This window comes from Caretta caretta, chromosome 9 (genome assembly GCF_965140235.1).
Source record: "Caretta caretta isolate rCarCar2 chromosome 9, rCarCar1.hap1, whole genome shotgun sequence".
In the NCBI taxonomy this organism is placed as follows: domain Eukaryota; kingdom Metazoa; phylum Chordata; order Testudines; family Cheloniidae; genus Caretta; species Caretta caretta.
In genome coordinates, this window is record NC_134214.1 from 55,985,940 (window position 1) to 56,005,678 (window position 19,739).

Consider the following 19,739-nt stretch of genomic DNA (forward strand, 5'->3'; position numbering starts at 1 on the left):
CGGTCCAGAGATGGAACTGCCTGCGATGGCCTTGTCTGGGGAGGAGGATGAAGAGGCTAATGGGGGAACAGGGTTCTCCTGCCCCTCCTGCTCATCAGGAGCCTGACAACCTGTGTCACTGGTAGCCCCAGGCTCAGGAACTGGAGTTGGAGTTGGTTCTAAGTGGAGACAGGGGCATGGCCCTTCAGCACCCCTAAGGGTGGGGCGACTGGCTGAGGCCTCTGCCACCCTTGGTTCAGAGGTGGCCAATTGGGAACCTTTAGACTGGGTGCCGTGGGCCTGGTGGTACACCCATGGGATCCAAAATGGCCACTGTGCTGGTCCCTGCCACTGTGCAGGCCATGGTCCTGCCCCCACCTCAGAGTGTCCATGGCCAGACTGGTGCTGGTCCTGCTCCAAATACCTAGATCCCACCTCCGAGTATGAGCACTGGGATCGGGACTGCAAGGGCCAGGGTGGAGCCAAGTGGCGCTGAGCTGGGGAGCGGTGCCGCTACTTGGAGCTACGCGGGGTCGTCAAGCAGCATCGGGACCATTGCCAGGTCCAGGACCTGCTTTGTGAAGGAGACTGACGTGCAGATCGGTGTCACGAGTGGGAGCGCTGGCGTGACCTGGAGCGGTGCCACGATTGCGAGCAGTGCTGGTACTCCGAGTGGTGCTGGGACTCGATCAGCGGTGCCAACCGCTGGATCATTTCTGGTTTGCCTCGAGATGGCACCATACGATGCAGTACTGGAGGCTAGGCGCGAATCCTTGGCGCTGTCGTGGTGATGAGGTCCCTCACTGCCACAAAGGTGTCTGGAGTGGATGGCAGCTCCAACTCCTCGATGATGTGGGCGGGGGAGTCCAATGGCACTGGACTCGACAGTCCCCCTTACGGGGCCAAAGTCAACGGTGCCGTCTCCACAGGCTTCGGCACTGGGTGCTCCTCACAGGGACTCACCCCACTGACCGGCTCCAGAGGGGTAGGCCTCTGGGACAGAGAGCCACTCCTCCCTTGTTTCTGGTGCCACTTATGCGCCAGGGAGTGGTGCCAGGTCGATCCTGCCAGTTTCAGTGCCAGGGAGTGGCAGTTCGCAGTTCTCTGCTACAGTCTATCCGCGGTGTCGCTTCCACCACTGCTGCTGGGGCACTACGCACCGAAGAACTTGGTGCTGGGTCCTGCAGCGCCGAAGGAGGCTGAGGGCTAAGTGTCGCCTCCATAAGGAGCTGCTTAAGGCAAAAGCCTCACTCCTTTTTGGTTCTGGGTAGAAGCCCCTTACAAATCCTGCACCAATCAGTTTGGTGAGCCTCCTCCAGACACTTCAGACAAACGTCGTGAGGGTTGCCCGTTGGCATGGGCTTGGAGCAGGACTTGCAGGGCTTGAACCCCTGGGACTTGGGCATGAAAGCCCTCCCAAGAGAAAGCAGTCAGGATAGAGGGTAAACCCCCCAAGCCCAACTGCTACAAACTACTACTAAAATAAACTAAATACAAAGATATAAGAAACAACAAGAAAAACAAGAGCTAAGGAAACATGGAGAACTTGCTAAGCAAGACGCCACAGTTCCAATGTCCGTCACTGGCGGTAAGAAGGAACTGAGGAGGCACCAGGTCGGCAGGGTCATATATTGAGTGCCATGAAGGCACCACTCCAGGGGGCTTCATAGCCGACCCGATGGGTGCTGCTAGGGGAAAAACTTTCCAATGACTGTGCACACAGCGCGCACACACCTAATTGGAATCGATATGAGCAATCACTCGAAGAAGAACTGTGTCATTTTACACCACCAGAAAATGGGTCCCAACAGTTTCAGAGAGGACAGCTTTGTGGCTCCCTCAGTGTTTCTATATCTGGTTTCTCTTCTCGACTTTTTCTCTTTGGGCCCAGTTCTGTTCTCAGTCCAGCAATGTATATTTGGAATAATTCTACTAGATTTACACCACACAGCTGAAACCAGAGTCAGGACCTCTATCCCTACCAGTCTACATTTGTGTCTCTTTCGTGCTTCCTCTTGCTGTTTTTTCTATTCCATCTTTTGTGGTCTTCTTTCCCATAATAAATACATACAGAACAACCAATACATAATTAAATACTACCCTACATGTATATAGTGCCTTTCATCCCACAGGGTTTTACTAACCATTGTATAAACAGCTATTCCTTATTTTATGTCTTTGAAGCTGTGATGGGGCAGTGATGGGACAAGCCCCACACTGGCAATGACAGGGTTAAGGAGAGCCTGTGGACCCAGTTGACCCCATCTGCTATACCTGCAACCAATGGCAGGTGTGGAGAGAGGAGCTGAAAGGTGGAAGAGACCTAGCCCCGGGAAGGAGAGTAGAGATCTGCTGCTTCCTTGGGGAGGGCACCAGCTCCAGATGAGAGCCTAAGGCAGCTTGTGGCATGGAGGAGCCATGTGGTGGACAGGATGACCAGGGCCAGGCAGACTGACAAAAAGAGACCAGCCTCAGGGAGGCAAGCCCAGACCACAGGGGTGGAGCCCTGGTTTTGAAGTGCACTGTTTTCATTTTTGGTTTGGACTCACACACACCAGAAAGGGTAAGACTTCAGTGTGCCACAGGAGGGGGTTGAAGGCACCATGGCATCAGTTCCAGAAGGGGCAACACCTGACCACTCGAGACCCGCACTGGAGTGTGTTGTGTCTTGATGTGCCACAAAAGGGGGTGCTGCCTAGACAACCTGGTAAAAGGGTCAGGCACGTCTGGGGTAGAACACAGCAGCTGGTTAACAGCCTAGAACTACACTACACAACAGGCTTGTGGGAAGTGAAGACTACTCTATGCAGCTGATACGGCGCTAGCCAACATCTACTTCCCCCAGCTGCAATTAGGCCCCTCCATTGAAGCTGACTCCGCTCCTCTTGTAAAAGGGATGTAGGATCATTAATGCCCACAAGTACTTGGGGTCACAGTTTTGTGTCTCAATGAGAGCCCAGTCTCTCCAGTGGCACAGGGCCCTCTGCCCCATGGGAGGACATTTGCTTAACTAACTCTGAAGAAGGCGTGCTACCTCCTGAGCCACCAGTCCCATTTCCCACAGCATGCTGGGTTACTTGGAGGGCTCCCATCCAGCTGCTGACCCTGCTTAGCTGGATGGGAGGGTCTGAGTCTTCCCCCTCCTCCCATCTTCTTTCCCCTCCTTGTTGGCACTTCCCCCCTTGCTATGGCCCAGCTTCTCCTCAGGAATTATGTACACTAACTGGTGCCTCGACTGGGATCAGGGCCCCCTGTACTAGGTGCGGTACACATGCTCCATATCTAAACAAGCAAAGGAAGCAGTATTATGAGGGGGAACTGAGGCCTAGATAGGCTAAGTGACTCACCCAAGGACAGACAGGAATATGTGGCAGAGCAGGGACTTGAAATCAGATCTCCCAAGGCTGCGTCTAGGGTCTTTAGCTCAAGGCCATCCTTCCTCTCTCCCTCACTCACCTCCTGCAGGTGCTTGACCTGAGCCTCCAGTTCCCTGCACCTCAGCTCCAGCTCTCCCAGCTGGTCCTGCAGCATGTGCATGGTGTCTGTCAGGCCGTGGTTCTGCCTCTTGCTGTCTGACAGTGCCTGCCGCACAGAGTCCAAGCGCTCCTGAGAAAGGAATGGGTCACTCAGAGGAAACATTCAGAACCCAGGCACTGACTGCTACCTCAGCCCTGCCAGGTCTGCCTGTTCTTAATGCCCTGCACGTGTTAGCTGGCATCCACCTGGCCCTTCATGTGCAACAAGATATATGCATTGTATATCCCAGTACAGAGCTCTGTCATTGCAAGCGTACTTTAGGCCAGGTCCCCAGCTACGGGCCAGGTCCCAGCTGTTGGCCAGATCCCTACCTATTAGTCAGGTCCCCAGCTGGGGTGACTCGGCGTCGCTCCACTGGGGTCTGTGGGCCAGGTGCCCAGCTGGGGTGACTCACTGTCTATCCACTGTAGTCTACGGGTCAGGTGCCCAGCTGGGGTGACTCACTGTCTATGCACTGTAGTCTACGGGTCAGCTGCCCAGCTGCGGTGACTCATTGTCACTCCATTGGAGCCTATGGGCCAGGTCCCCAGCTGGGATGAATTGGCATAGTTTCATTATAGCTATGTTGGGAATCATTAAGAAAGGGATAGATAATAAAACAGAAAATATCATATTGCCTCTATATAAATCCATGGTATGCCCACATCTTGAATATTGCGTGTAGGTATGGTCGCCCCATCTCAAAAAAGATATTGGAATTGGAAAAGGTTCAGAAAAGGGCAATAAATATTATTAGGGGTATGGAACAGCTGCCGTATGAGGAGAGATTAATAAGACTGGGACTTTTCAGCTTGGAAAAGAGATGAATAAGGGGGGATATGCTAGAGCTTTATAAAATCATGACTGATGTGGAGAAAGTGAATAAGGAAGTGTTATTTACTCCTGCTCATATCACAAGAACTAGGGATCTCCAAATTAAATTAATAGGCAGCAGGTTTAAAACAAAAAAAAGGAAGTATTTCTTCACACATCGCACAGTCAACCTGCGGACCTCCTTGCCAGAAGATGTTGTGAAGGCCAAGATTATAACAGGGTTAAAAAAAGAATTAGATAAATTCATGGAGGATAGAACAATGAGGAGTCCTTGTGGCACCTTAGAGACTAACAAATTTATTTGGGCATAAGCCACTTCACCAGAGTAAGCAATATATATATCACGGCACATGAAAAGATGGGAGTTGCCTTTCCAAGTGGTGGGTCAGTGCTAACGAGGCAAATACAATTAAGGTGGAAGTGGCCTATTCTCAACAGTTGACAAGAAAGGGTGAATATCAAGAGAGGGAAAATTACTTTTGTAGTGCTAACAAGGCCAATGCAATCAAGGTGGACGTTGCCCATTTCCAACTGTTGACAAGAAGGTGTGAGTATCAGCAGAGGGAAAATTACTTTTTGTAGTGACCCATCTATTCCCAGTCTTTATTCAGGCCTAATTTGATGGTGTCCAGTTTGCAAATTAATTCCAGTTCTGCAGTTTCTTGTTGAAGTCTGTTTCTGAAGTTTTTTTGTTGAAGAATTGCCACTTTTAAGTCTGTTATTGAGTGTCGAGGGAGACTGAAGTGCTCTCCTACTGGTTTTTGAATGTTACAGTTCTTGATGTCTGATTTGTGTCCATTTATTCTTTTGCATAGAGACTGTCTGGTTTGGCCAAGGTACATGGGAGAGGGGCATTGCTGGCACGTGATGGCATATATCACATTGGTAGATGTGCCGGTGAACGAGCCCCTGATGGTGTGGCTGATGTGGTTAGATCCTATGATGGTGTCCCTTGAATAGATATGCGGACAGAGTTGGCAGCGGGGTTTGTTGCAGGGATTGGTTCCTGGGTTAGAATAATAAAATATCAGGGTTGGAAGGGACCTCAGGAGGTCATCTAGTTCAACCCCCTGCTCAAAGCAGGACCAATCCCCAACTAAATCATCCCAGCCAGGGCTTTGTCAAGCCTGACCTTAAAAACCTCTAAGGAAGGAGATTCCACCACCTCCCTAGGTAACCCATTTCAGTGCTTCACCACCCTCCTAGTGAAAAAGTTTTTCCTAATATCCAACCTAAACCTCCCCCACTGCAACTTGAGACCATTACTCCTCATTCTGTCATCTGCTACCACTGAGAACTGTCTAGAGCCATCCTCTTTGGAACCCCCTTTCAGGGGAAAGCAGCTATCAAATCTCTCCTCATTCTTCTCTTCTGCAGACTAAATAATCCCAGTTCCCTCAGCCTCTCCTCATAAGTTCCCTCAGCCTCTCCTCAAACCTCAGGACAAGCTGGCTGAAAGGACTACTAATGTTTGCTGCCATGGAGGAGAGCCAGGGCCCAGCCCCAAGCAGGCTAGGCTAATTACAGGGCTGCGCTGACATCGTGCTAAATCCACAGGTTTGTGGATTTCCAGACTGAAAGGGCCCATTCTGCCCATCTAGCCTGACCTCCAAGGGAACTCAGGCCTGCAAACTTCTCTCTGGGAGGTCCTTCAGCCAGCTGCCTTCCCTGTGATCTCTGAATGGGGCAGCTTCCCCTTGGGCCATGCTTCACCCAAACATTGGTTTGTTCCAAGACATTGCGATATTTCAGCTGGGCAAACCCCAGCGCATTGGTGCCAAAGGGAGTGTTTACAAGCCCCCGTTCAGGCTGAGTTCCACCTGGTGCTGATCCCAGTGCTCCGCTCTCTGGTGGGGCACGGTGCATCCTGCAGCACAGGGTGTTTGTGGGGTGGATTGGACCCCACTGGGATGTACACTGGTGGGTTCAGCAAGTGCAATGGCCTTCCCAACTGTGTCCAAAGGGCCAGTGGCTGTGCTGACACCTTTCCCCTGCTCAGTCCCACCCCCACATTGCCTGCTTGCCCAGTGCTGAGGAGAAGGGGTGGGACCATTACCTGGAGCACCCGGCGGTCTTGCTCCGCTGCTGTCAGAGCCTTCTGCAGCTGGCAGATGTTCTCCTGAAGGGTGGAGGACCCCATGGAGGCATCAGTCAGTGCCTGGGAAAGGCTCCGTACCTTGACCTTCAGGTGGCTCTCCTCATCCTCTTTCTGGGTCAGGGAGTGACCCAAGTGGCCCAGCTCCAGCTGCAGCTTGGCTGATTTGCTCTCACTGTCCCCCAACTGGCAGCGCAGGGCCTGGACCTGCTCCTGCAGGGCCTGGATCTTGGTATCTCGGTCCACCAGGCTGAGCTGGACATGCTGAAGTTCCCCTTCCATGGAGCAACGGCTCAGCTCCAGCTTGGTGGCCCTGTTCTCGGCTGCCTCCAGGACTTCCTTCAGCCTCCGCTTGTCCGTCTCCAGCTTGATATCTTTGGCTTTCAGCCTAGTGACCTTCTCCTAAAAAACAAAGGTGACCTACCTCAGCAACGTGTATCATCCTTTCCACCACTGCCTGCAGTGTGCTACCCTCTCGTGCACGTGCTCACCCCTCCACACTCCTCACTTGCACGCCTGCTCCCCCCTAGCGCACTGGCCCGCCCCTCCACACTCCCCTTGTGCACGTCGGCTCGCCCCTTTCTGCTCCCCGTTTGCACCAGCAGCCCGGCCCGCCCCTCCACGCTCCCCCCTCGCACACTGGCCTGCCTCTCCACGCTTCCGCACCTGCTCCCCGCTCGCATGCCAGCCCACCCCTCCACGGTCCCCACGCCTGCTCCTCCCTCACATGCTGACCCGCCCCTCCATGCTTGCCCCTCACTTGCCCACCAGCCAGCCCACCCACCTGCCCCTCCACGCTCGCTGCTTGCCCCTCGTGTGCCAGCCCGGCCCGCCCCTCCATGCTCCCTGTTCATGCGCCTGCTCCCCCCTCACACGCTGGCCTGCCCCTCCACGCTCCCTGCTCGCATGCCTGCTTCCCCCTCACACGCTGGCCTGCCCCTCCACGCTCCCTGCTCGCATGCCTGCTTCCCCCTCACGCACTGGCCTGCCCCTCCACGCTCCCTGCTCGCATGCCTGCTTCCCCCTCACGCACTGGCCTGCCCCTCCACGCTCCCTGCTCGCATGCCTGCTTCCCCCTCACGCACTGGCCTGCCCCTCCACGCTCCCTGCTCGCATGCCTGCTTTCCCCTCACGCACTGGCCTATCCCTCCATGCTCCCTGCTTGGGCACTTGTTCCCTCCTCATGCGCCAGCCCATCACATTTCCCCCCCCCACATGCTTGCTCCCCCCCCCCCACGTGCCAGACCATCACGCTCCCCACTCGGGCATCTACTCCCCCTCGCGCATTGGCTCACCCCTCCACACTCCCCGCTCACGTGCCGTCTCTCCCCTCATGCATGCTGCCCCCTCCCTGTGTCAGCCTGCCCAGCTCCCCCCACACTTGCTTTCCCTGACCTGCTTTGGCCTTCCTCCACCACTCCACAGGCCAGCTCCCTGCCCTGTGCACTGCTCTGCCACACTCTCTGTAACGCATGCCCAGTTAAAAGCCAGCGGCATCCCTGCACTTGCCTAGTAGCCTGGCGCCTGGCCCACGTCCCAGTGCTGTCCAGGGACAGCCCCGGGTGCTATATTAGGAGGGTTCTTGGCCTTGTGTGGTGCCTAGAGATTGGTAGAAGGTGTGTAGGTGTGTAGTGGGGCAGGGTATGGGGGGCAAGATGGGAGGACACAGATCAGGGGCAGCTCTGGCTGGGAATCAGGTTCCTAGTGTGACTAGCGATAACAGGAAGGGGAATTTGCCAGGACTGGATGATCCATGGAGTTCTGTGGGCTGTGATGGGCCTGTCCTGGGCAGCCTGGCAGCTCTGGAGTGGGAGCAATCACCAGGGCCTTGTCTAAACACAGAACAGTACCAGGGCAACTAACAGTGTGAGGTGGCACCGGTTTAGCTAGCTCACAGCAGCTGGTGCCTGTGGGGCTCTACAGAGGTGTAAACCTGGCCTGGAGCCGTGTCACGTGTCACCAGTCGCCCGGGAATACATGTGTATGGATGAGCCCTTTCTGTAGGCACTCCGGGGGTCTCTGCACTCCCTAGAGAAGCACATTTGTCTATGGAGGCCAGCTGATCCCTAGCAGACATAGATTCATAGACATTAAGGTCAGAAGGGACCATTATGATCATCTAGTCTGACCTCCTGCACAATGCAGGCCACAGAATTTCACCCACCCACTCCTACAATAAACCTCTCACCTATGTCTGACCTATTGAAGTCCTCAAATCATGGTTTAAAGACTTCAGGGTGCAGAGAATCCTCCAGCAAGTGACCCGTGCCCCATGCTGCAGAGGAAGGCGAAAAACCTCCAAGGCCTTTTCCAATCTGCCCTGGAGGAAAATTCCTTCCCGACTCCAAATATGGCGATCAGCTGAACCCTGAGCATATGGGCAAGGTTCACCAGCCAGATACCCAGGAAAGAATTCTCTGTAGTAACTCAGGTCCCACCCCATCTAACATCCCATCACAGGCCATTGGGCCTATTTACCATGAATAGTTAAAGATCAATTAATTGCCAAAATCATATTATCCCATCATACCATCTCCTCCTTAAACTTATCGAGTTTAATCTTAAAACCAGATAAGTCTTTTGCCCCCACTGCTTCCCTTGGAAGGCTGTTCCAGAACCTCACTCCTCTGATGGTTAGAAACCTTTGTTTAATTTCAAGTCTAAACTTCCCGATGGCCAGTTTATATCCATTTGTTCTTGTGTCCATATTGGTACTGAGCTTAAATAATTTCTCTCTCTCTCTGGTATTTATCCCTCTGATATATTTATCAAGAGCAATCATATCTCCCCTCAGCCTTCTTTTGGTTAGGCTAAACAACCCAAACTCCTTGAGTCTCCTTTCATAAGACAGGTTTTCCATTCCTCGGATCATCCTAGTAGCCCTTCTCTGTACCTGTTCCAGTTTGAATTCATCCTTCTTAAACATGGGTGACCAGAACTGCACACAGTATTCCAGGTGAGGTCTCACCAGTGCCTTGTATAATGGTACTAACACCTCCTTATCTCTACTGGAAATACCTTGCCTGATGCATCCCAAGACCGCATTAGGTTTTTTCACAGACATATCACATTGGCAGCTCATAATCATCCTGTGGTCAGCCAATACTCCAAGGTCCTTCTCCTCCTCTGTTACTTCTAATTGATGCGTCCCCAGCTTATAACTAAAATTCTTGTTATTAATGCCTAAATGCATGACCTTACACTTTTCACTATTAAATTTCATCCTATTACTATTACTCCAGTTTACAAGGTCATCCAGATCCTCCTGTATGATATTCCTGTCCTTCTCTAAATTGGCAATACCTCCCAGCTTTGTATCATCCGCAAACTTTATTAGCACACTCCCACTTTTTGTGCTCAGGTCAGTAATAAAAAGATTAAATAAGATTGGTCCCAAAACAGATCCCTGAGGAATTCCACTGGTAACCTCCCTCCAGCCTGACAGTTCACCTTTCAGTATGACCCACTGTAGTCTCCCCTTTAACCAATTCCTTATCCACCTTTCAATTTTCATATTGATCCCCATCTTTTCCAATTTAACTAATAATTCCCCATGTGGCACTGTATCAAATGCCTTACTGAAATCTAGGTAAATTAGATCCACTGTGTTTCCTTTGTCTAAAAAATGTGTTTCTTTCTGGAAGAAAGAAAAGGAGTACTTGTGGCACCTTAGAGACTAACAAATTTATTGGACCATAAGCTTTCGTGAGCTACAGCTCACTTTATCGGATGCATGCAGTGGAAAATACAGTGGGGAGATTTTATATACACAGAGAACATGAAACAATGGATGTTACCATACACACTGTAACGAGAGTGATCAGGTATGGTGAGCTATTACCAGCAGGAGAGAGGAAAAAAAACCCACCTTTTGTAGTGCTAATCAAGGTGGGCCATTTCCAGCAGTTGACAAGAATGTGTGAGGAACAGTGGGGGGCAGGGGAGGGGGAATAAACATGGGGAAATAGTTTTACTTTGTGTAATGACACATCCACTTCCAGTCTTTATTCAAGCCTAAATTAATGGTGTCCAGTTTGCAAATTAATTCTAATTCAGCAGTCTCTCGTTGGAGTCTGTTTTTGAAGATTTTTGGTGAAGAATTGCCACTTTTAGGTCTGTAATCGAGTGACCAAAGAGATTGAAGTGTTCTCCGACTGATTTTTGAACATTGTAATTCTTGACGTCTGATTTGTGTCCATTTTTTCTTTTACATAGAGACTGTCCAGTTTGGCCAATGTACACAGCAGAGGGGCATTGCTGGCACATGATGGCATATATCACATTGGTAGATGTGCAGGTGAATGAGCCACTGATCGTGTGGCTGACATTGATGACATCTTCATCATCTGGACCCATGGAAAAGAAGCCCTTGAGGAATTCCACCATGATTTCAACTATTTCCATCCCACCATCAACCTCAGCCTGGATCAGTCCACACAAGAGATCCACTTCCTGGACCCTACGGTACTAATAAGCAATGGTCACATAAACACGACCCTATACCGGAAACCTACTGTTTGCCATACTTACTACATGCCTCCAGCTTTCATTCAGACCAAACCACACGATCCATTGTCTACAGCCAAGCTCTACGATACAACTGCATTTGCTCCAACCCCTCAGACAGAGACAAACACCTACAAGATCTGTATCAAGCGTTCTTACAACTACAGTGCCCACCTGCTGAAGTGAAGAAACAGAATGACAGAGCCAGAAGAGTACCCAGAAGTTACCTACTACAGGCCCAACAAAGAAAATAACAGAACGACACTAGCCATCACCTTCAGCCCCCAACTAAAACCTCTCCAGCGCATCATCAAGGATCTACAACCTATCCTGAAGGACGACCCATCACTCTCACAGATTTTGGCAGACAGGCCAGTCCTTGCTTACAGACAGCCACCCAACCTGAAGCAAATACTCACCAGCAACCACACACCACACAACAAAACCACTAACCCAGGAACCTATCCTTGCAACAAAGCCCATTGCCAACTGTGTCCACATATCTATTCAGGGGACACCATCATAGGGCCTAATCACATCAGCCACACTATCAGAGGCTCGTTCACCTGCACATCTACCAATGTGATATATGTCATCATGTGCCAGCAGTCCCTCTGCCATGTACATTGGCCAAACTGGACAGTCTCTACGTAAAAGAATAAATGGACACAAATCAGACGTCAAGAATTAGAACTTTCAAAAACCAGTCGGAGAACACTTCAATCTCTCTGGTCACTCGATTACAGACCTAAAAGTGGCAATTCTTCAACAAAAAAACATCAAAAACAGATTCCAATGAGAGACTGCTGAATTGGAATTAATTTGCAGACTGGATACAATTAACTTAGGCTTGAATAAAGACTGGGAGTGGATGTGTCATTACACAAAGTAAAACTATTTCCCCATGTTTATTTCCCCCCCTACTGTTCCTCACATGTTCTTGTCAACTGCTGGAAATGGCCCACCTTGATTAGCACTACAAAAGGTTTTTTTTTTTCTTCTCTCTTGCTGGTAATATTTCACCTTACCTGATCACTCTTGTTACAGTGTGTATGGTAACACCCATTGTTTCATGTTCTCGGTGTATATAAAATCTCCCCACTGTATTTTCCACTGCATGTATCTGATGAAGTGAGCTATAGCTCACGAAAGCTTATGCTCAAATAAATTTGTTAGTCTCTAAGGTGCCACAAGTATTCCTTTTCTTTTTGCAGATACAGACTAACATGGCTGCTACTCTGAAATTTCTCAAAGAAGGGGATCAGGTTGGTTTGGCATGATCTACCTTTTGTAAAATGTTGTCCCATTTACCATTGACCTCAACATCCTTAACTACTTTCTCTTTCAAAATTTTTTCTAAGACCTTGCATACTACAGATGTCAAACTAACAGGCCTATAGTTACCCAGATTACTTTTTTTTCCTTTCTTAAAAATAGGAACTATGTTAGCAATTCTCCAGTCATACTGTACAACCCCTGAGTTTACAAATTCGTTAGAAATTCATGCTAATGGGCTTGCAATTTCATGTGCCAATTCCTTTAATATTCTTGGATGAAAATTATCTGGGCCCCCATTTAGTCCCATTAAGCTGTTCAAGTTTCGCTTCTATCTCAGATATGGTAATATCTACTTCCATATCCTCATTCCCATTTGTCATGCTACCATTATCCCTAAGATCCTCATTAGCCTCATTAAAGACTGAGGCAAAGTAGTTGTTTAAATATTGGGCCATGCCTAGATTATCTTTAATCTCCACTCCATCCTCAGTGTTTAGCAGTCCCACTTCTTCTTTCTTAGTTTTCTTCTTATTTATATGGCTACAGAACCTTTTACTATTGGTTTTAATTCCCTTTGCAAGGTCCAACTCTGCTTGACTTTTAGCCTTTCTCACTTTATCCCTACATGTTCTGACCACAATAAGGTAGCTTTCCTTGCTGATCCCTCCCATCTTCCACTCCTTGTGCGCTTTCTGCTTTTTCTTAATCACCTTTCTGAGATGCTTGCTCATCCAGCTTGGTCTACAACTACTGCCTATGAATTTTTTCCCCTTTCTTGGGATGCAGGCTTCTGATAGCTTCTGCAGCTTTGACTTGAAGTAATTCCAGGCCTCCTCTGCCTTTAGAGTCATCCAGGACAAGACCCAGACTTCAAGGTAGGAGCAGAGCCAGTGAACACTGGTGAGCCCCCCCTTCCCAGACCGGGGAGAGAGAAGCAGCAGCAGGCAGTGGGGTCCTGCCTAGCAGGCGCAGGTACTGACAGTGTCGTGAGTCACACTCTCCAGGCAGGGCACCCTGCTGGCTCCCTCAGTAAAGAGGTCAGTCTCTTTGATAGGCAGTCTGTTTCCTTTAGTGGCCATGCCCTGCAGACTGGTCCCCCTACTCACCTGCATTCCCAAGCGCCCTGAAGCTTCCATGGCCCTGGGGAAAGGCTCAGCTCCAGGGTGTGCACTGAGAATGTCTGCAGTCCTCCCTCCACCCCTCCCGAGCAGTGCAGCAGAACTTGTCTCATCCTGGGCAATGGAGGAGGGAGCCATGGAGCAGTCTCCCATGCTCATCCATCCCTGGCACCGTTCCAGGGAGTGTAGCAGATTGAGCTCTGCTTGCCCACACAGACCTGAGCTAGACTATGAAAGGGGTCCCTGTCCCACTGACATGCCCCAACCCCACACACTCCCTGCACCGCTGCAATGAACGAGCACCTCCATGCAGCCCCTCCCAGAGTTACTGACACTATTTACCTGGGCACTACAGCATCCTCGGGCAGGGGTGGCACCAGGGAAAAAAAGGACAATTACTACAATTGCCACGGCAACGGCAGCTAACATTGAGGGATGAGTACCCAGGAGGGACTTCTCCACAGAAGAAGTCACAGGAATAGGGCAGATACCCAGCCCTGCACATGGGCAAGGAGGCAACTTGGCTTGCACCACTCTCGCGATGGGCAGGTAAAGCTGCTCTGAGGTTCCTTTGCATTGCACAGCAGCGGCACAAAAGGAGGGTTAAGGGACAGGCCACCTGGGGACCATGTGACCCTAGCTCAGCTGGTCTGGTCTAAGGGGTTTCCAGGTGTAAATCCCAGTGGTGGAGGAGGAGAAGGGCACTGTGTGTAAAGCAGACAGCATCCAGGAGATTTCAGGAGAAACAGAGGCCCATGACAGCTGCCTCTTGGTGCCAGGGACACTGGGTGAGGTTCCTCCAGGGGAGTGACTCTGCGTCACCAATTTCTGCTCCCAGTGGAAACTGACCTGCAGGGCCTGAAGCCTGCTTCTGCTCATCAAAGGGCCAGCGGTATTCTAATCTGTATCCCAGCAACACCTGGAGCTGTCCACCAAGAACAGGACCCCTGGACTAGCCACTGCCAGACATGTGGGCTAGGTCAGTTCTCATGTGTACTGCCACCTAAAGACAGTCCCAAAGAGCTAACAGTCTAAATAAACAAGGAACTCCAAGACGAACCCCAAGTCACCCTGCAGATCAGTGGAAGGAACCCAGGTTGCCTGGGTCCCAGGCCAGTGCCCTATCAACTGCGGCTCCCCGCTCTTGTGCTGTCCCACTCCTCCACACTCATGTGCCTGCTCCCCCCTCATGCTGCTAGGCTGCTAGGTAAGAGATGGAAGGCCAAGACCTCCTCGGTAGCATTCTCTAAATGCTCCCAGTTCTACGTGCAGGGCCAGTTAGACAGGCAGAACTGCAGGGTCTCAATGCGTGGATGAGATGATGGGGTAGGGAGGAGGGGTTTAGATTTATTAGGAACTGTGGAAACTTTTGGGAAAAGGGGGAGCCTATACAGGAAGGATGGGCTCCACCTAAACCAAACTGAAACCAGATTGCTGGCACTTAAAATTAAAAAAGGTTGTAGAGCTGTTTTTAAAACTAAGGGCTGGGGGAAAGCCGACAGGTGTGGAGGAGCACATAGTTCAGACATCCCTTAGGGGAGGATCTATAAATGGAGATTCCCTATGTCCTAATAAGGAGGAGAGGATGGAAGATGATAAAATACAGGTGGGGTCTGATGAGAAATAGTCAAAAGAAAAAAGTACCATTCAATTCCATCATGTAATGGCAGACAGCTAAAACGTGACAGGTTTTTAAAGTGCTTATATACCGGTGCTAGAAATCTAAATAATAAGATGAGTGAACTAGAGTGCCTCGTATTAAATGGGGATATTGATATAATAGGCATCACAGAAACTTGGTGGAATGAGGATAATCAATGGGACATGGTAATACCAGGGTACAAAATATATCAGAAGGACAGAACAGGTCATGCTGGTGAGGGAGTGGCACTATATCTGAAAGAAAACGTAGAATCAAATGAAGTAAAAATCTTAAATGAACCAAACTGTACCATAGAATCTCTATGGATAGGAATTCCATGCTTAAATAATAAGAATATAACAGTAGGGATATATTACCGACCACCTGACCAGGATGGTGATAGTGATCGTCAAATACTCAGGGAGTTTAGAGAGGCTATTAAAATAAAAAACTCAATAATAATGGGGGATTTCAACTATCCCCATATTGACTGGGTACATGTCACCTCAGGAAGGGATGCAGAGATAAAGTTTCTTGACACCTTAAATGACTGCTTCTTGGAGCAGCTAGTCCTGGAACCCACAAGAGGAGAGGAGTACTTGTGGCACCTTAGACTCTAAGTATTCTTTTTGCAAATACAGATTAACACGGCTGCTACTCTGAAACAAGAGGAAAGGCAATTATTGATTTAGTCCTAAGTGGCACACAGGATCAGGTCCAAGAGGTGGAATATAGCTGGACCGCTTGGTAATAGTGACCATTATATAATTAAATTTAACATCCCTGTGGTGGGGAAAACACCACAGTGGCCCAACACAGTAGCATTTAATTTCAGAAAGGGGATGTGACATTGCATTCCATACGCTTTTTGAAAATATGCTTATGAATGTGAATATGATGTAACTCCAATATGCTTTATGCAAAAGGTCTCTTGTAAGGTATCATTACAAAGCTTATAATCTACTGACTGTGTTCATCCTATTTGTTTGCATGTATCATTTCTATGTCTGGAGTTAGGAGAATAAGATAAACTTGTATTACTGATGTAAACATATTAAGTGGAAGCCATTAAGGGTGCTTCAGAATCAATGAACTGTGAATGGGTTTATTTACCTGCAAGCCTTCCTGTGTACGTGTGGGCCAGCCTGTGGGTAATGAAGAATGAGATCTCACAGGGATATGTGACCATGTCACCTGATGCTGAAATTCATCTTAAATATGGTACTTTTCCATTTAGAAGGAGGGGTGGGGACCCAGAGAGACAAAAGATTCCTGCCTTGTGCCAAAGCTATAAAAGGGGATGGAACAGAACAAAGGGGGCTGCCAGTCATGAGTAAACCCCTAGTTACCACCTGAGATGTCTGCTGAAACGAACAAGGACTGTACCAGGGGAAAGGATTGGGCCCAGACTAGGAAGGTGTCTAGTCTGAGGAAGAGGCTTATTGGAACATCTCTGAGGGCGAGATATTACCTGTAATCAATTTCCTAATGTATTAGGCTTAGACTTGTGTGTTTTTGCTTTATTTTGCTTTGTAACTTACTTTGTTCTGTCTGTTATTACTTGAAACCACTTAAATCCTACTTTTTATACATAATAAAATCACTTTTGTTTATTAATGAACCCAGAATAAGTGATTAATACCTGGGGGAGCAAACAGCTGTGCAGATCTCTCTATCAGTGTTATAGAGGGCGGACAATTTATGAGTTTACCCTGTATGAGCTTTATGCAGAGTAAAACGGATTTATTTGGGGTTTGGATCCCACTGAGAACCGGGTGTCTGGGTGCTGGATGTTAGGATATAGATATTCAGGCCTGTCTGTAAAGGCCTATACTCTAAGAATTTAGGTGTATTCTTATCACTTGGCTAGTGATAGAGGTATAAAAGAAAGAAAGAATCAAAACCACTGTCTGCCAGTGTAAGGGCCTTCTCTTACTGTGACAGTTTGTGGCCCTGTGCTTAGGCTCAGGCCTTTGGCTAAGCAGCAGAGGCAGCCATAAGCTGGGAAGCGAACGGTCACATCCTCACATTCCAAACTAGTCACATTGAAATAAGGTGCTATTGGGCTGTTAGGCACTATCAGGACAGGATTGTATTCCTATCACCTCCAGAGGAAGGGAAGTGCCTAGAAAATGTAAAAGGAAACTTAGTTTGATAGCATCCTGTCTGGCAAGAACTCACTTATCAATAGCTGGGATGTGAAATCCTCACTTCTGTATTGTTTTGTCATTATAGTTCCCACTTTGCTGTTGTTTGTCTGTATAATCTCTGTCTGGTTCTGTGATTGTTCCTGTCTGCTGTATAATTAATTTTGCTGGGTGTAAACTAATTGAGGTGGTGGGATATAATTGGTTACATAATCATGTTACAATATGTTAGGATTGGTTAGTTAAATTTCAGGAAAATGATTGGTTAAGGTATAGCTAAGCAGAACTCAAGTTTTACTATATAATCTGTAGTCAATGAGGAAGTGACGGGGTGTGGGTGGGGGTGGGCATGTGGGTGTGTGAGACGGGAACAGGGAATGGGGGTAAGAAAATTGGAATCATGTTTTGCTAAAGGGGGAAATGGGAACAGGGAATGGGAGTAAGGAAGTTGGAATCATGTTTTGCTAAAGGGGGAAATGGGAACAGGGAATGGGAGTAAGGAAGTTGGAATCATGTTTGGCTAAGGGTAGGAATGGGAACAGGGACACAGGCGTAAGGCTCTGTGGTGTCAGAGCTGGGAAGGAGGATACTAAGGAAGGAAACTGGAATCATGCTTGCTGGAAGTTCACCCCAATAAACATCGAATTGTTTGCACCTTTGGACTTCGGGTATTGTTGCTCTCTGTTCATGCGAGAAGGACCAGGGAAGTAAGTGGGTGAAGGAATAAGCCCCCTAACATCTTGGTGCCGTGACTCGGATGCATCGCATTGGATAGGTGAGTGGCAGCCTGTAAGTCCCCCTCCCCAACAGTCCGCGCAGCTGCTTGGAGGGGGTATCGCGAACTCTCGTGATGGTAGTTGCGGGTTCTGGCAAGCCAGGGTAAAGGATTTTTTGAATAAATGGATAAGGGAGGACCAGGGCCCATACCAGGTACAGGGGTCAACCTGGGATAAGATTAAAAAGGAAATGGAGGAAGTGTTAGGGGACCCAGAGGTATGGGGGGTGGCTGAGGAGCCCACCCTCCTTGGTATATGGGTAGGGGAAGAAGGTCCCTGCCCATGGGGACTGAATGCCTCCCAAGGAAAAGAGGCACTTCAGTCTGCTTGAGAGGTTTGAAGTAAGGGCAGCATTATGGGAAGCTGCCAGTAATCTTTCAAGTGTGGTGCTGCTTCAGCAAGGGCTGCTGAAGGGTTGTAAATTAGTTAGGGGTAGTGAAAGTTGATTTGGCACAAAAGGGTTTAAGGTCAAAAGCAGAGTTAACAGACCACCTTTAGAGACTGGATCTGAGACTTGGTCCTGGGGGAGTAGAGGAAAAAAAAAAGTTTCAAAGTGCAACCTGCCTTTCCACACTCTTTTGTTTTTCTGAAGTTTTAATGGAGGGTACTTTGGATACTTATGTGAGATGTCAAGAAGGAAGTTTTTGTTTAATGATAAAACCCAGTTATATAAATGTAACTGTATGTGCAACTCTGTGCAGTCACATTGGATGGAAGCTTGGTAATTAAATTATCCAAGGGGGTCAGGTAGAATGGCTACTACCAGCACTACGCTTCTGTCCCCAGAAGCCTTTATAGCTATTCTGAGGGAAAATGGGCCCTTTTCCCACAGAAATGGTCTATAAGGGACTGCTGCAGGCAGCAGGCAGAGAGAATCTGAGCAAAATTATTTGACTATTGGGTAATGTAATCAAAATCACTAAAGGATGGAAGAGGTTTCTTTTGGAACTTAACTTGGCTGCCCCTAGTTGTGTCTAGTTGTACAAGATGGAAGTGTAATCGGGGTACAGTTGTGTAAAAAGAGTAATTACAGTGCAAGGGATGTTAGGCAAAACAGAATTTTGTGTGTGTGCGCACAGGTAAAAGAAAAGGAAAAGGGGAGGAATGATGGGAACACTGAGCCTTGGGATGGCTCTGGGGGATTAGATTGTTGCTTTGGTGGGTTCTGCATGAAAACTCTGTAGGCATGGGGGAGGCAGTTATACCTTGTGTAAAATTAATTTGGCTAATATGATGTTATGGAGGTTAAACTATATGGAAGGAATTTGCATTTTCCCAGGACATGTGCAGTGTATATTGGAAAAGGAGTAAAAGAAATGCAAATAAAACATGGTACTTCATTAAAATCCTAATAGGGCTCCAAAAGGAGCCACAATAGGTTGTGCTTTCTTTTTCAGATCGCTGTGTTTTGGAGCAGGAGATGAAAGTGGAAAGTAATCAGAACTCTGGTGGAAGTAAAATGCTTCCCTTTTAAAACAGTGTCTGAGCTGTTAACAGCTTTGGATCCAGAAGCAAGCTAGTAATCCTCTGTGTAAATGCAAATTACCTAGCTGATGGGCACAAAGGAGCTGCAAATAACAAATACATCTGGTCAGCAAACAAGCTACTAGAAGACTCAGATTATGGCCCTTCAGGAAAGGGAGGTGAAAAAAACAAGTCAAGTCTGAAAATAAGGGGGACAGGTTAACCTTAAGGGGTGTGTGTGTGTGTGTGTACAGTGCTAAAATCTGAAGCTGTGTCTCAGCTATTACCTGAGAATAAACTTAAAGCTTGGTACAGCAGAGAAACTATTGCAAACTTGGTCTGTTGTACAAGAGGGGAAACTGAGGTACACCATCTCATGAATTT

The 19,739-nt window shown here is 48.6% G+C and overlaps 1 protein-coding gene across 6 annotated transcripts in view; it reads right to left on the reverse strand.

Moving 5' to 3' along the window:
- The window catches only part of CROCC2 (ciliary rootlet coiled-coil, rootletin family member 2), a 207,065-nt gene that overhangs the window by 21,340 nt on the left and 165,986 nt on the right, over positions 1 to 19,739 (reverse strand). For all 6 annotated transcript variants that reach the window (XM_048864821.2, XM_075132329.1, XM_075132330.1 and 3 more), the window contains 2 exons: positions 6,386 to 6,826; positions 3,436 to 3,585 (listed from right to left, as the gene is read on the reverse strand). In XM_048864821.2, coding sequence (XP_048720778.2) covers positions 3,436 to 3,585; positions 6,386 to 6,826 — 591 coding nt within the window. The remainder of the gene's footprint in view (positions 1 to 3,435; positions 3,586 to 6,385; positions 6,827 to 19,739) is intronic.